Below are 17609 nucleotides of genomic sequence, written 5' to 3' on the forward strand. Positions count from 1 at the left end.
TCAGCTCTGATTTAGTGCAACTATCTTTTCCTTCATTGTATATAAGTGAGGTGTGTGTGTGTGTGTGTGTGAGACAGATGTAGATGACTCTGTGAGGCAGTGGAGAGGCAGTACAGCTGTGCTGAATCACACCCAGGGTTCAGGATCCATTTCCACCTCCAGTACTTTGGTAATTCAATGTTAAGTATTAATATTAGAATTAGAATTACATTGTTATTAATATTAGAATTACATTCTTATAATTCGTATAACTTCTAGTTTTAGTACAGAAGTGTTTGTAGTTAACTCTGTGTGTGTGTGTGTGTGTGTGTGTGTGTGTGTGTGTGTGTGTGTGTGTTGTCCAGCTCCTGAGTGACACTCGTTCTCCTGTCCTCTCCTCTTCTGTAGCAGCACAGGAGCCTCCATTCAACAGACTTGGCACACAAGGTCACACACACACACACACACACACACACACACACTCCTCACACATCTGCACTCACTTACTACACACACACGTCTCTATAGTACAAGAGATTTTGCAAGAGAACTTGTTTACAGTGGGGCGCTGATTTAACCTGAATCTGTTGGGGGAGTTTAATGAATTTATTAAATAAAGATCAACTTGTTAACCTTAAGTTAGTTGTCATTGTTGTCACTTACAGTGGTGCTTGAAAGTTTGTGAACCCTTTAGAAGTCCTAAAAGTAGACAAAGAGAACCCAGTTAAACAAACGAGACAAAAATATTATGCTTGGATGATTTTGAGGAAAATGATCCAGTATTACTTATCTGTGAGTGGCAGAAGTATGCGAACGTCTAGGATTTTCACTTAATTTGCAGGTGAAAAATAGAGTCAGGCATTTATAATCAGTGGGATGACAATCGGGTGTGAGTGAGCACTCTGTTTTATTTCAAGAACAGGGATCTATCAGAGTCCGATCTTCGCAACACGTGTTTGCGGAAGTGTATCATGGCACGATTAAAGGAGGTTTCTGAGGACCTCTGAGAAAGAGTTGTTGATGCTCATCAGGCTGGAAAAGGTTACAAAAAAGCATCTCTAAAGAGTTTGGACTCCATCAATCCACAGTCAGACAGATTGTGTACAAATGGAGAAAATCCAAGAGCATCGTTATCCTCCCCAGGAGTGGTCGACCAAAGATCACTCCAAGAGCAAGACGTGTAATAGTCCGCGAGGTCAGAAAGGAACCCAGGGTAACTTCTAAGCAACTAAAGTCCTCTCTCACATTGGGTAATGTTAATGCTCATGAGTTCACCATCAGGAGAGCACAATGAATAACGATGGTGTTCATGGCCGGGTTGCAAGGAGAAAGCCACTGCTCTCCAAAATGAACGTTGCTGCCCCTCTGCAGTTTACTAAAGCTCATGTGGACAAACCAGAAGTGTATTGGAAAAAATGTTTTATGGATAGATGAGTCCAAAATAGAATTTTTGGTTTAAATGAGAAGTGATATGTTTGGAGAAATGAAAACACTGCATTCCAGCATAAGAAGCTTATCCCATCTGTGAAACATGGTGGTGGTAGGATCATGGTTTGGGCCTGTTGTGCTGTATCTGGGCAGGACGACTTGCCATCAGTGATGGAACAATGAATTGTGAATTATACCAGCGAATTCTAAAGGAAAATGTCAAGACATCTGTCTGCGAACTGAATCTCAAGAGAAAGTGGGTCATACGGCAAGACAACGACCCTAAGCACACAAGTCGTTCTACCAAAGAACGGTTAAAGAAGAGTAAAATTAATGTTTTGGAACGGCCGAGTCAAAGTCCTGACCTTCATCCAATAGAAATGTTGTGGAAGGACCTGAAGCAGGCAGTTCATGTGAGGAAACACACCAACATCCCAGAGTTGAAGCTGTTCTGTACTGAGGAACGGGATAAAATTCCTCCAAGCCGACGTGCAGGACTGATCAACACTTACTGGAAATGTTTACTTGCAGTTATTGCTGCACAAGGGGGTCACACCAGATGCTGAGAGCAAAGGTTCACATCCAGTACTTTTGCCACTCATGGATCGTTTTCCTCAATAAATAAATGACCAAGTATCATTTTTTTAAATCCGTTTCCCATGGCTGAAAACCTACAACGTCCTGACACTGGAGACTCCTTCCTTTCAGCACATCAACCATTAGATGATTTTCTTTGTCAAGTACCATCACGTTCTATTTATCACAACTATTGTTGTTCATTACTGCTTTAATCGGTTCATCCAACATACAGTTCCGTGTGAGCTAGCCGTGATCATGGAAACGTACGAGATGTATTAGAATGGCACTTTAATCAGAGCTGCTGTTCTAGAGAAATAATCAACAGCTTCTGACCAATCAGAATCCAGAATTCAAGCACACTGTGAACATGCACTGATACGATTCTGTAATTTTATTGACTGTGCTGTTGTCTTTGTGTGTCGTGTTGTAGGACAGAGTGACTCAGACAGCTCAGACTCGCGTGTGTCTCAGGAGTGTGTCGAAGGATCAGACTCCATCTCTGTAGTAACCCCTCACCTACTGTCAGCTGTGTGTGGGTTACTAACCAACCTGCTGTGTGTTCTGCCGGAATTTACACACAGCGCACTGCTAGAGAACCACATCCTGCAGGGCCTGCTCAGGTCTGTACACTCACACACACACACACACACACACACTCACATGATTAGAGTGCCTTGTGTGACCTTCAGACCAGTCTTCTGGATTTTCTAGAGTACTAAATACTTTTGAACGCGAAGTCAGAGGTTTCGATACGAGACGCAGCTCATGACAGCAGTCGAGATGACGGCGGGTGGTTTTAAGAGAGCCCGAGCTCGCGAGTGTGTTTAACTTTCGCCGTGCATAGAATCCCTAAACGTTTTACAGTTCCCCTTGGAATCGAGACGGACAGGAACGTTCCGAGGATGTCGCTTTTAATCCTGCAGATGTACATAAAAGATTATTTCCATTGAGACTTTTTTTGTTTTTTTAGAAATTATGACAACTGACCCCACTCTCCCCTACACAAGTAAAATAAATGGCGCGGGGGGGGGGGAATGAACCTGACGAACTGAAGTTCCCTGTTATCTACAGCGGCAGGTCTTCTCTTTACTGAGCATGCTCAGAATGAGTGAAATCGAAAAGAAATAGCGTGAATGGAATCTGTTTTGGGTACAGAGTTTCAAGATCGACCACATACACACAGATAGGCAGGCTATTTTCTTGGTTTACTTCCAGCAGTTTTAACCATAACCACATCCTGTGTGTGTTTTGTTCCTACCTCTAAATGAGGCAGGGACCCTGGTGAAGCAGGCAGGTAGGTGGAGGTTGCGGAAGTGGGCTGGGTGTTTCCGTGCTTGTTGCGGACGAGGTGCGGGGTTCTAGAAGTTTTCGATAGTATTCGTCAGATATTAAACTGTATTACGACGGCTGTAGGAAAACGAGGCGTTTTCCCGAAGTCACATGGTCACAGGTACACAAGTGACTCCTGATGGGATGAAGTGCAACTATGAGTGTGTAAGCATTTCTGCCAGAGTGTGTTAGTGTACGCTGTGTTTATTGCAGTGTGTTGGACGCAGCGGAGTTAGAGCGATGTCTGACTGAACTTAACACACCTGATCTACTTCCATCTGATGTAGAGGATTCCAGGAGCCAGGTGTGTGATCTCTCTCCCTCACACACACACACACACACACACACACACACACACACACACCGAGTCCTGTCCTGTGACTATTTTGAGCTTTGTGCTGTGTGATGTTTCAACATGCAAATGCACACATGAAGAGAAGTTCATATAATTAATTTATATAAAGTTTCCTTAAACTCATCACTTGCTCTCTCTGTCTCTAAACGTCTCTGTTTCTCTCTCTTTCTCTCTCAGGTGCTGAGAAGTGTGTGTTACGTTCAGAGCGTGTGTAAGCTGGTACAGGCCGATGTTGTGCACAGTGAGGATTGTCTCTCCCAGTCAGAGCTCATTAAACCTCTGCTGAATAACCTCATCTCCATCCTCACACTGTCTCACACACACCTCGGTAAATGTCATTTAAAAAATATATTTCACACATCATCTTCTTTTTTTTTTTGGTTCATCTTCCTTCTATTTTTCCTTCATCATGTTCTTCCTCCTTCTTCTTCTTTTTGTCCTCCTCCTTCTTCATCTTCTTATTTAGCTTCTTCTTCTCCTTCATCCAAGAACCCCTCCTTCTCCTCCCCCTTTTTCTTCCTCCTCATCCTGCTCCTTCTTCCTCCCTTCTTCCTTTACTCCCTCCTCCTCCTGCTCCTTCATCTTCTTCCTTCTCCTCCTGCTGCTCCTTCTCTTCTTCTTTTTCTCCTGCAGCTCCTTCTTCCTCTTCTTCTTATTATTATTTTGCTTCTTCTTCCTTTTCTAGACTTCTTCATCCAAGACCTCCTCCTCTTCTCCTTCCTTTGTCATCTTCATCCTCCTCCTTCATCTTCTTCTTCCTCCTAATCCTGCTCCTCATTCTTCTTCTTCCTTTGTCATGGACTTCTTCATTCAAGACCTCCTCCTCCTCTTCTTCTTCCTTTGTCATCTTCATCCTCCTCCTTCGTCTTCTTCCTCCTGCTCCTCATTCTTCTTCTTCTTCTTCTTCTTCTTCTTCTTCTTCTTCTTCCTTTGTCATGGACTTCTTCATTCAAGACCTCCTCCTCCTCTTCTTCTTCCTTTGTCATCTTCATCCTCCTCCTTCGTCTTCTTCCTCCTGCTCCTCATTCTTCTTCTTCTTCTTCTTCTTCTTCTTCCTTTGTCATAGACTTCTTCATTCAAGACCTCCTCCGCCTCCTCTTCTTTTTCCTTTGTTATCTTCATCCTCCTCCTTCATCTTCTTCCTCCTGCTCCTCCCTTCTTCTTCTTCTTCCTCCTGCTCCTCCCTTTTTCTTTTTCTTGCCCCTCCCACTTCTTCTTCTTCTTCACCTTATTCTGTGGAAAAAAATTTCCAGCAAACTTTGACTTAGACATTACACACTTTGATGTATATTAGCCTTATTTGTTAATAATAATAATAATAATAATAATAATAATTAGTTTAGTTTTGTTTTTGTATTTGATAGCTAAGGCATCAGAAAGAGGATTTAAATTTTTTTTTTTTTTGCCTCCCAGATTCTCAAGTCTTTTATCAAGTGTTCCTCTGTATATCCTCAGATGTGCATACCCAGAATGCATTGCTGCACACCTGGACAGATGTGTTTATGCTGCTGGCGATTCTGCTGCGCAGGAACTACGCTGCATGCGGCCCACATGTTTGCGGGACTCTGGGGAAACTCTGGCAACGCTTCTCAGGTGAGCCGAGAAAGGCAGGAAGAAGGGATGTGAGGATACGTGATGTGTGATTAATGAGGGGGAGGGAGTGAGGGATGGAGAAAAGAAAAGATGCAGGAGGGAAGAGACTACTGTGGGGTGTATAAAGAGAGGAGAGTGATAAAAAAAAAAAAAGGAACGGAACGAGGGATGACAAAGTGCAAGAGGAAGAAAGGATGCTGGAGGGGAGAGACGTGGGTCTAGAGTGCAGAAGGGAGGAGAGAGCGATGAGGGGGACGGAACGAGGGATGAGGGATGGAGATGCACATGAAGGAATGATGTAAAGAGGGATGCACTTGATTCTGCAGGTGATATTTAAAAAAAAAAAAAAAAAATAGAAAGGAAACATAGGATTTTTAAGAATACTTATAGAGGAAAGAAAGGATGCAAAGAGATGGGTGAATGCAGTCTCGGGTACAGAGGAAAGAAAGGAGGAGCAAGAACAGGAAAATGTGAAGGTGCTGAAAAAAAGAAGAGGGATTAAAAGATGGAACAAGGGATAGGATGAACAAGTACCATGGAGGAAAAGAAAGGACGGAGTGGTGAACAGTGGGAATGAATAAGTGGTATCAAAGGGGGATCAACGAGAGAGGAAAGAAAGGATTCAGAAAGCAAGAGGGATGAATAGAAGGTAGTGATGAGAGTGAGGGATCAAAGAGGAGAGGTTTTCTAGTCACACTGTAAATAAGAGAGACGAGAGAGAAATGATTAGGGGGTACAGAAGGGGGAGGAGAAGGGAATGAGGGATGGAAAAGTGAGGAGAGAGTGATAAAAGTGGGTAATGAGAGTGATAAACGAGTGTGGCGGGAAAGCTGAATAATATCAAAAGGATATTTGAAAAAAAAAGCAATTCTAGAATAAAAGGAGGAGAAAGATGAAAAAGAAAGGGGAAAAGAGGGATGAATGATACAGAGGGGAAAAGCTGGAAGGGCTCAGTGCGTGATGAAGCGAGATAACAGAATAGAGAGTGTGCAGAATAGAGGTGACGGGGAGAGAACGAGGGATGGAATAGTCGCATGAAAGAAGGGAGAATTTGGGTACAGAGCAAAGAACGGATACGGGGAAGAAGGAAGTGCAAAGGAAAGGAGGCGGAACGGGAAGAGAGAGAAATTCTGTGGTGAAGAAGAGGAAAAATAAAGAAGGAACAAGGGATAATGGATGAGTGAGAGGAGTAACGATGCAAAACGAAGGACGTGATTCTAGGACGAGCAAGATGAAGGGGGAGAGACAAAGAAAAGATGCAGCTTTGGAATGCGAAGAAGGAGACTGATGAAAGGGCGGAGAGAAGGAAGCGAGGGACGAGTTATGAAGGAATGACGCAGTATATAGGAAAGAAATGGTGCAGAAAGCGAGAAACAATGAGGCATGAACGACTGATATGTAGAGGAGAGGAAAAACAGGTGAGGCTCACCGGTACGAGGTATAAAAAACAATGATAAGGAAGGAACAAGCGATGAAGTGGTAAAGGTGGGAGGGAAGACTGCTGCAGGAAGGGAGAGAGAAAATTCCGGAGACAGGAAGCGAGCAGAGTGATGAGAGGGATAAAGAATGGATGAGTGGCATTGAAGAGAGCTATGGGGCGCAGGAAAGGAGGACGAAGTGATGAGAGAGAGAGAGAGAGAGAGAGATAGAGCAGGGCGCGAGGGATGAGGGCTGAATGAGTGACAGGAAGGGGGGAAGCAGGAGAGGAAAGAAAGGAAGAGAGACAGCTTGTTATCTCTGGGTGGGTTGTGCTCCTGCTGTTTGTGACAGATTGGGATGGAGGGATGGGGAAGGAGGGAGAGAGAAGGAGAGATTTTAACACTGATGGATGCGTGTGATAGTTGTGGAGCAGGTGGGTGGGTTGAACATTCACTGCATCGCCTCCAGCACTCCTCCGACTTTACAGCTCGTTATTTCTTTTTCACTGTCGGACAACAATGGGGGGAGAAAAAAAAAACGTGTGAATGTTTGAGTCCTGCTATAAGAACTAAAGGGATGATTCATAACATCATTTAAATAAAAGTTTCAGATTAATTCGGTGTCATGGTGCTTGTTCGGAACACCGAACTGAATATGTAAAGAACAAACGTTTACGTGTTCGCAGTAAAGGGAAATCCCCATTCTGTGTGCTGTAAGTTAGATTTGTATTAATTCTATTGATTTGAGCTCTAATACAGTAAAACCATTGTGGCCAGTCACTTTTATGAGCAAAGATGAACAAGGCAGTTGACGCTCTTGTTCCTTTCAGCTAATCACGCAGAAAGAATCTTGAGAATCTAATATGGCCGTGCTCTGAGCGTCCATGTTGCATTCTGAGCAGGAGCACCGGAATGAATTCAGCTCGGGGAAACTTGGGGAAATCGATTTGGAATGGATTGCATTCTTATCGTTGTTCTTGAACTCACGGTGTCGTGCGACGCGACTTTATATGTATAGTGCTGGTATTGTTTCAGCTACAGCTGCACTGGAAGTACTGCGTGTCTATGCAGTGTGACATATGAATTTTGGATGATCGCTCTTACACTCGCCATTCTGGTTGCTTTCGACGGCATGTCGTTGACCTGTTGGTCACGATTTTTCTCTTCCGTCCCCGACCTTATCCAATCGAGTATTAATGTCTCCACAGTTTCCAATTTACTCCCACACGTGTGATTACGGTGACCCATCGATAGTCTGATTACTATCTGCAGCCCTGCTCTTACTCTCCTTATTTTCAGCCGTCGTGTTTTCTTTCCTTAGACACCATCCGTGCGTGCGTGGACCAGTGCGGTGCAGATCCGTCGCTCTACACCGTCTCAGCGCAGTTCCTGTGCGTGGTGTTTTCTGAAGAGGCGAAGAAGCGAGGGACGAGATTAGAGCGATCGGCTTCTCTGACCGCCGCTCTGAATTCCCAATCCGGAGAGCAACTGTGTGAATTGCTGCTGGAGGTAAAGCCGAGCTGTACGCTGAAATAAAGTGCATACGCCGCAATGGGTTCCAAAAAATGACTCTGGTTTAGCAGTCGTCACCGATACAGCTAGAGAAGATATATTTTTCCAGCATGACTAAGTGTGTTCTAATTGAATGACAGGAGTAGGGAAAATAACACCTAGCGCTTTGAGGAGGTAAACTAACCGTGGGCGCGTTCTGCACTGAGAACTGGTGTGGCAGAGGATTAAAATACTCAAGGGATGGTCTATAACTCCACTTATTAACCATTTACACTAGTGTCCTGAGCTGATGGCCTTAGGAAATGAATAAAAGACAAGACTCACTACTTTGGAACGTATATTCGGACTCAATATTCGATATGAATCACATTTTAAAACACGATTAAAGGTGTAAGTGTTTTTGTTTGAAGTTAACTGTAGCTGTTAACAAATGCAGCCCATTCTTTCATATTTCCTTCCAAAGCCACACCCACAAAACTCGTGCACACAAGCTTCCTAGACCGAGAACTCCTGAATTGGTGGAGGAGGTGCACGTACGATATATCTTTCACCTGGGGAGATCCCTGTCGAAGTGCTCCTGATGCTCAAATCCTGCTCTCTTATGAAAATAAAGGGAAGAGCCGTGTAGTATTTGCCCTTGTGATTTTGTTACAATTTGGTATGGAAACAAGAAAAGAACTTGGAGGTAAAAGTACACAAAATGCGGCGCTATTTCAGTACTCTGTACTGCCAGGAATCATGTCAGTGTTTGTTTTTGTTGTTCCTGACAGCCGTCTGGGTATGACGTATACTATATTATTTCTCACAGAAGCATTATTACCGTGTTTAACTTTTGTCTTCACCTTCCACACAGTATTAGCTGGGTGGTAAACTGGATTCAGAGATCTGCTGCGCAGATGAATTTGAAGGGGTTCACACTACGCGATTCATCACCAACACACTTGAAAATATCGAAGCCTCGGTCGGCCGCAGGCAGGAACGTTTGCGTCGCCGAACTGTTCACACGACCTGACCGCTCCGCTGTGGAGTAGTTGCTGAGCTGAGAGTCAAAATTAGTCAGCGACTGGAAATTGAGCCTGAATTTTTATTTTATTATTTTATTTATTTTTATCTGTAATGACTTTATATTCTTTGTTTTTAAGCTATACTTTTATGTTAAACTTCTCTGATGTAATCAGCGGCATGTAAATAATGTATTTATGACATGAAACTCGACTACAGGTGCAATGAGAACGCGATCCCACAGGACCCAATGAATTTTTTTCTTTTGCAGTTTTTACTAACTTACAGGCGAACATATGTCCGTCCATACAGGATTTCACAGGAGGTTTTTTTTTTTTGTGATTCTTCCGGCCAAAGATGATTGATTTTTGCTCCTTTTTTTTTTTTTTTTTTCTTTTCTTTTCTTTTTCTTTTTTTTTTTTTCTTCAAAATTTGCAATGCAACTTGCGGTTTTTTTGTGGAAAACTACTTGTATTGGCGAAACTGCGATTGTACGAAATTGTCTTTCACAGTGATGTCCGTTGGTAAATGAGACCCTTTAGCTGAACTCCTGTTCGACGCACGTGAATCGAACAGGGCTTTGGCTGAATGTGCTTCGTGATGATGTCACATGACATACCTTGGCCCAAATCTGCGGAGAATCTGTGTTAATTTTGAAAAATCGCAAGTTTCGCAGAATATTGCATAGTTTACTTGATTTTGCGTTCATTTCTGAAATCGCAAAATAAATAAATAAATATATAGGTCCCTAGAGGATTTTGTGATTTTTGTTTTTTTTTTTGCAATTTCAGAAATGAACGCAATATATGATATATATGATTGGATGCATTTACTGCCAGCATTCATCTTGAATAACTGCTTTGTCCCGATCAAGGTTATTATTAAGGTGGTTTAAATTACTATATTGTTTACATTTGGACAAACTAAGTTTGTTATTGTAGCCAGGTACAAACAATAACTGACGGAGCAGGTGGGATTGATCAGAATTCCTTCTGGAGTGGGTGGGAATGGGATTTAAAAAAATTGAACAGTTCCTTGAGGTGCCTCCGTGTCCTGATTGGTCGGATGTTGTTGGTTTTTATCTGGAGTCTGGAACCGTCACAATACGTGTACAGTATTTTGGGTATAAATCACTTTTAAGGCAGTCGGTAAGTTTTGATTTTTATCAGTTTCCTGCACTCATATTAACCGACCGCCTACGCAGGAAAGTTTCTCATGGAGTACATACAAAGCCCTCAATCATCAATGCGGAGAAGTCTTGTACTACTTCCTTTGTTCTCACTGTTTCATTACTGCTTTACTGTTAAAAGAACTTCTGCATTTGAATGAGGACAGGCTTTAACGATGTAGAAATGTTAAACCTGCGCGCTGAGCCGGGGAGACGACGAGCACGGACACTGATTTCTTGTAAGAATGCTGCGTCACATCGTCGCGTTCTCGTTTACGGCCATCTGAAGAGTGGTGGAAATATAAACGTATCGGTGTTCTTGGTAGTGCACTCCCACTTAGTGCATCGCACCACAGAGCTTGTGAAGTTTTCTTGCCATGTTACATAAACTGTGATTGCAAAACCCCTTCCTCTTCAAGCTTTGATTGAGCTCCAGCAGAAAAGCAGTTGTTAAATGTCACCAAACTTTCCGTTCTGTTTCGTCACACAGCAGTATGATAAAACTCCGTTCCAGAACCCTCTTAAGAAGGTCACGGCTAAAGTCCTGATGCCTCTCCTTGCCTGCAGCTCCAGCGCTCAGAGTTACGCCTGCAAAGGTGAGAAATCATCCTGTTGGTTTATGAAGCACGTATAACGAGACTATTAACCATCACTCGAACGTACACAAATCTGAAATGTCTCTCGTATCGATTGAAAATCTGTCCAGTTCACTAACCCGCGCTTGTTCATTCTAGAACCGAGCTTAAAATAGTTCAGTGGGAGCTTGTTTTGAAGATTTCTATTGAATAATGTATTGCTTGATGTGCTGGTTTGACAAAAAAAAAAAAAAAAGCCATTAGACGAGGGAAAAAAAAAAAAAAAAAAAACTCTCAGAAGCGCCTACACTTTTGCTGTTATCAGGAAATCCAGATTTAATGAAAATGCAAACCGAAACATCCCTCAGCCTGCACACGCCTCCGATTTCCCTGCATAAACCTGTGCGCTACATGGCCTTCGTTTTTCATTTGCGTACCGGAACATGGCAGATTCTTAAATCGGTTCACGCACACACTCACCGGTTAAATCTGATGAGGTTTTCCAGTGGAATGATGTGAATTTTCCACTGATATCTTCAGCAAATCTTCTGTACACTCAAATGTGAAAGGATTGACTTATTCTAAAAAAAAAAAAAAAAATGTATTAGTTGTAGCAGACTTTTTAAATGTTTGATTGACAGATTAAAACTGGTTTAAACCATATACGTCTCGGCGTGCGATGTGCATCGCGTTCTGACCTGCTTTTCTGCTCATCACGGTTGTAAAGAGTGGTTATTTGAGTTACCGTATTCGTTATATTCAGTCGGCTCGGGATAGTCTGGCCGTTCTCCTCAGACCTCTCGACGATGCGAAAATCCCGTCAAAGATCAACAGTTTCTAGAAAAACTCAAACGGTCCCATCTGGCACCAGCAACACCGCCACGGTCAAAATCACGGAGATCACATTGACCCGAGGTGAACATTAACCGAAGCTCTTGACCTGTATCTGCATCATGATTGGTTGATCGGATAATTGCACGAATGCGGAGGCGTATACGTGTTCCTAATAAAGTGCACGATGAGTGTATTTGGTTTGTGTTTAAACATTTAAACCAGTCAGGGAAGTTCAAACAAGATAATACGCTAATTCTTTCCTGCCTATTTGTATTTGCCAGATGAGTACTAATATTCTTCCGGATGCTTTCAGGGTTGGGACTTTTTCAGAAATGTAAATTCATGTATGCAAATGAGGCAGCAATTAATTAAATATGCGTCCATTTGCATGCTCGCTAAAAGCAAAATCGCAGTCTCCGAATGACGTTCGATTTGAAACGTTCGTTTATTACTTCAGAACTGATGATGTTTATTGTTTCAAGACGCTCTCGACAGAAAGACTTTGAGAACCGTTGGCTGGAATATCTCGTTAGCGCTTTGTTTCTTTATTCAGCCAAGGAAATCCCATGCACTGTTCTTAAAGAATATTTTCCCCCGTGAAAACAAATTTCTCCGTAATAACTTTACTCATCCAAAAAAGCTAGTTAGCTGAAATTCTTTTGAGAAAATGAATTTTTAAGCCACACCGTTGTGAAAACTCATTAAAGGATAGTAAGAGGTTTATAAAGGAAATCATCATGATGTGTACATATATTGAGATTAATATCAGGAAACAAGGTTCTCCAGCTTTAACAATGCAGTGGTTACGAATGGCCAGAACGGAGAAATAAACATTTTTCTGTTGAGATTTAATTTTATAAAAAAAAGAGAAATTATCACTACAGTCTAGAGAGAAGACGCGTTATAGATTCGCTTGATCTAAAAATCCGAGAAGTGCTTGACCTCACCAGTATAGTCGTTTCTACCTGTAGTGTCATGCCGTAACTCATTAAACTGCCTCCTTACCTTCAGAGGACTGTACATTTCTGCCTATCGAATACCGTCTTGTCTGTAGTTGAGTAACACTGGGTGGAAAAATGGCTTCCTGCAACCATTACTTTAGATTTTGCTTTGATTCCTCCTCGTGTTTAGTATACGGTGTGAAACTGCATGACCTTTACCATTCGTGTCCTGTGAGGAAATGCTAAAAATGAACATCACACGTTTACTATTCTTAATCTAGGTTACAGTTTCTTTGCTAATGAGAGAGGTTCATCACAGACTGGTAAATGCCTTTCGTTCTGCGTTACTACCTGATGGTTTCTTTCACTTTCTCTGCTCTCCAGCGGGTCTCATCGACAGCTGTGTGGAACAGATGAAGCAGATCCACTCTCAGCTTCACCTGGAGTCTGTAAGACAGGGCAAAACCACACACAGGAAGAAGGTAACCAGATCTCCACTCTGTGTACGTGTGTGTGTGTGTGTGTGTAGAATATGAAAGGTGTGTGTGTACACGTTTGCGTAGGTGGTAAAATCCATACCGATAGCTTGCCACTTCACATAGTGTGATTTCACTTGTGGGTTAGCAAAAGTTTCGACATTTTCGCAAGTGCTGTATATATTACTGTACAGTACGTTTTCACACCGCGCGCAAAGGTTTCCTATTTTAATTCATCTTTAGAAATGTCTAGTAGTCTAGAAATTCTCACCACTCTAAATGGCAATCTGCAGAACACATGGTCTCCGCACTCGGTCTGACGTTACAAAACAAAACGAGATGTTCCAATAATATTGCACAACCACTCCTGTTGAATCATCGAATCCGATTGGTCAGAAGGCGGTGATTAATTTTCTAGAACTGCAGATCTGATAATAGTTGCAGCTGCTAGACGAATCAAGTTTATATCATGTCTACAGTAACAATTTACACACGTGTATAGTGGAAGCTCCACATAATTGGGGTGGGGGAGTTATAAAAATAAATAAATAAATAAATAAATAAATAAATAAGTAGTGATTGCGAGCTTGAATCTCAAAACTGGCTGTACTCTCTAAGTGGGAGGGGCATACTCTTACTCCACTGTCAATCACAGTGACACTAGACAGTTGTGGGCATCTGTGAGCTCATGTTTGCAGAAGAGGACGTACTGTATAGCGCTTTCCTCCGAGTGTAATTTTATTATTTGAATTTTTTTTTTTTCAAGTTGCACATCGTCTTTACAAGTTATCCGGCAGTTACGCCCATGTGACATGTTATATTGTGTAATTGCACTGTTTATTACTAACAGCACAAGTGCATCTAATCTAAATCTGAAAATCCCATTGATCACCCGTCAGATTTTATAGTCCGTGATTTTGATCGTTGTTTTGTTGGTACACAGGAGGAGAACAGCAGGAAGGAGCTCAGGATGGTGCTGGAGATCCTGAGGAATTGTCTGTATCAGCATAAAGAGTGTAAAGTACGTCACTACTTTATATGTTTATGTCTTATACAGGTTTTTATCTAACTTGACGTGGATCTTTTGGTCACAGCGGCCTTGTTTTTTTTTTTTTTGGTTTGTATTTTTGTCCTTATTAAATCAATATGCAATCATTTTGTATTATATAGCAGTGATCAGAACAGTCGAATAGTATGCTAAAACTGCTACACGTTTAAAAATTAGTAATGCTGTGTAGTGTATGATGAGTGTAGAGGTTAACCACAGGTCTTGGGCCTCGTCTATACTAAATTGGGTAATTTTAAAGATGTTTTATTGTTCTGGCCACATTAGCATTTTCAGTTTCCCGGAACCTCACAATGAAACATGAAGATGATGCACATGCCCCGCATGTTTGGTTTTTTTTTTTTTCTTTCCCCCCCCCCCCCCCCCTAAGTGTTCAAAGACCTTTCTTTTGTTTTGCCAAGATGAACATCAGACACACTTTCATGCAAATCCCAGCGTTGCTTGTACACTATACAAAACAATCAAACGTGTCAGTTAAATACGTAATACAGCCAACAGTATTGCAATCAGTTCTGCCATCTTGGAATTGTGGATATCACATGACAATCCTACATCGACGTTTATGAAACAAACAAACCAACAAAAACGCTTTGATTGAAATATAGTAAAAGAAGATATACAGACGAGCTACCGAAGCAGGAATTGCTGAAAAAGTTCAAGCTGGCCGTGATGGAAAGGAGTCGGATCACGCAGCGCATCGCAGTATGCAGCTGCGTAGCCACAGACCGGTCAGAATGCCCATGCTGACCCCTGTCCACCACGAAAGCGTCTACACTGGCTGCGTGAGGGTTAGTTCTGGACCATGGAGCAATGGAAGAAAGTGGCCTGGTCTGATAAATCACGTTTTCTCTTACATCATGTGGACGGCCTTTCAGAAACGCTTCGAGGAACATGACAGAGCGTTCAAGGTGTTGACTCGGCCTCGAAATTTTCCCAGGTATCAAGCGAGTGTGGGATGTGCAGGACAAACAAGTCCGATCCACAGAGGCCCCACCTCACGACTTACAGGATTTAAAGGATCTGCTGCTAACGTCTTGGTTCAGGATACCACAGCACACCTTCAGAGGTCTTGTAGAGTCCGTACCTTGACCGTTTTGGTGGCACAGAGGGGGGACCTACACGATATTAGGCGGGTTGTTTTAATGTTATGGCTGATCGGTGTACAGTTACCCAAATGACAAGTTAAAACAAGGGGAAGAATATGCATACGATGATGACTTTCACTCTTAAAATGCAGCTTAAAATGTTGTCTCAATTATTAAACACTACAGTGAACAATTACGATTTAGTACAAATGTGTAATTGAGTGTTCATGTCTTGCATTTCCTCACAGGAAGTAGCGACAGATTTAAAACTGTCCTCTGTGGTGTTGTCTCTTTGGCCATGGCTCCTTCTGAACGACCCGGGCATGATCGCAGCATTAGAACTGCTCTGTGTATACACGGCCAACTGCACTGCAGGTAAACGAAAACCTGCCGATGATGATGTGTGAGTCATACCCAACCTTGAAATGTCAGGAAAAATATTTGAAAAATGTAGGAAAATAATCAACGGCATATATGACGACATCCATGTAGGAGAAAGCTGTATTATTTATTTATTTATTTATTTATTTTTCACCCCCTATAACAGCACATCCCAAAGTGTTTTCTTCCTCTTATACCACAGAAATTGATATTCAGTCATGCATCTCAGCAGGGAATCTGGAGCCGGAGCTACATACCATCAGAAAGAGTCCAGATCATGGAAAAGTCTCTGATGCTTAATATCGAGCGTAACTGAGATGAAGAGTAAATAGAATTTGGATTTCAAAATCCTAGAGTCTTGGGAGAGACATAATATTGCTAGGACTAATAAGAAAGAATATAGAAGCGAGTTAAAATGCTAATGCTGTGTGTGTGTGGCTCTCTGCACCAGTGATCTGAGTCATCATTCAGTACTGTAAGAGCTTCAACTGACATAAGCTTAATGGCTACAATAGAGACTCTGTTGGTGTGAGTGGAATGTTTCAGATGTGGTGAGCTAGAGGTTAGGTAGAAGCTAACACTTATGCTCAATAATGTAAGGTCATGTACACGGTAGTGCACGTGACATGGCCTCCATTCGATAAGTTAACTTAGGGCTGTGTGGGTAGTTGTGGGTGATTTATTGTTATTCCGCGTTGCCTTACGTTAAACGGTTTCTAATGCAAATTAAAGGAAAACATCGATGAACAGTTATTAACGGCTCTGAAATGGCATTGCCCTGTTATATAATTAAGGAATTAAAAAATTATTCATTTAGCAGGTGCTTTTATCCAAAACGACTTTCAAATGAGAAAATACAAGCAAAGCGATACATCAGGCAGAGAACAATACAAGTAGTGCTACCATACAGGATCTTTTCATTGAGTGCTAGAGGAACCTCAAGGAGAGTGTTGAGGTTGGAGGATGCTGTTGCTTGAATTTGATGGCTACAGGAAGCCAATGGAGGGAGATGAAGAGGGGTGTTATCTAGGTCCTCTGGGGCTGGTTGAAAACAAGGCCTGCTGCTGCATTCTGAATCACATGAAAGGGTTTGATGGAGCTGGCTGGGAGGCCCAGGAGTAGAGCACTGCAGTAGTCCAGTTTTGAGCTGGACTACACATTAGTTTTGTGGAATGATTTGCTTGATCTTATACATAATTAACCCCCAGGACTGTGCAGTTGTTCAGATGTGGTGTGCAAAGTTCAAAAGGTCATTGAAAGTCACCCCACGGCGCTAGAACTTGTGTAGACTTTAGAACTGTGTAGTAGAAAATGAATGAATGAATGAATCAATGCCTTTTATTGTCACTATACACATGTACAATGAAATGAAGAGCCACTCCTTTTTGTTCCGTGCCAACATGTACATAAAATAAACAAGATAGAATAAAATAAAATAAAATTAAAAAAAATATAACCACACGAAATAAGTGAATAATAAATAAGTAAATAAATAGTACCCGGGGGGGGTACTATAAAATGCACAGTTCTGAGACACTATATACTTATACTGTGAAATCGATACATGTATGTGTTTAGAATGGTTATAGCTTTGGGGGAAAAAAACTATTTTTAAATCTATTAGTCCTTGTTCTGATGCACCTGTAACGTCTCCCTGAGGGCAACAGATTAAACAGATCAGAGCCAGGGTGAGCGCTGTCCTTAATGATGGTTTTTCCTCTGCTGAGGCAACGGAGGTTTTACCACATGAAAGGCATTTCTGTATAAGTTGGCAGACAGAATGTTCCTGTAAACTTCTGAATTCATCATCCTGCCCTCATGAGTTACACCGTCATTGAAGATTAGTGAGCCTGTTACCGAAGCGGCCATGCAAACCCAAGTCATGACA

General features: G+C 42.0%; 1 protein-coding gene across 8 annotated transcripts in view; it reads left to right on the plus strand.

Moving 5' to 3' along the window:
* The window catches only part of rttn (rotatin), a 69013-nt gene that overhangs the window by 45074 nt on the left and 6330 nt on the right, over positions 1–17609 (plus strand). For 4 of the 8 annotated variants that reach the window (XM_053611769.1, XM_053611766.1, XM_053611765.1 and 1 more), the window contains 11 exons: positions 78–169; positions 345–426; positions 2417–2606; positions 3529–3619; positions 3848–3998; positions 5084–5263; positions 8003–8190; positions 10854–10959; positions 13098–13195; positions 14133–14210; positions 15589–15715. In XM_053611769.1, coding sequence (XP_053467744.1) covers positions 78–169; positions 345–426; positions 2417–2606; positions 3529–3619; positions 3848–3998; positions 5084–5263; positions 8003–8190; positions 10854–10959; positions 13098–13195; positions 14133–14210; positions 15589–15715 — 1383 coding nt within the window. Of the gene's footprint in view, positions 1–77; positions 170–344; positions 427–2416; positions 2607–3528; positions 3620–3847; positions 3999–5083; positions 5264–8002; positions 8191–9046; positions 11202–13097; positions 13196–14132; positions 14211–15588; positions 15744–17609 lie in introns of those variants that run through there. The other 4 variants (XM_053611770.1, XM_053611767.1, XM_053611768.1 and 1 more) reach the window with 4 other exon arrangements.

Source organism: Ictalurus furcatus, chromosome 23 (assembly GCF_023375685.1).
Source record: "Ictalurus furcatus strain D&B chromosome 23, Billie_1.0, whole genome shotgun sequence".
Taxonomy (NCBI): Eukaryota; Metazoa; Chordata; class Actinopteri; order Siluriformes; family Ictaluridae; genus Ictalurus; species Ictalurus furcatus.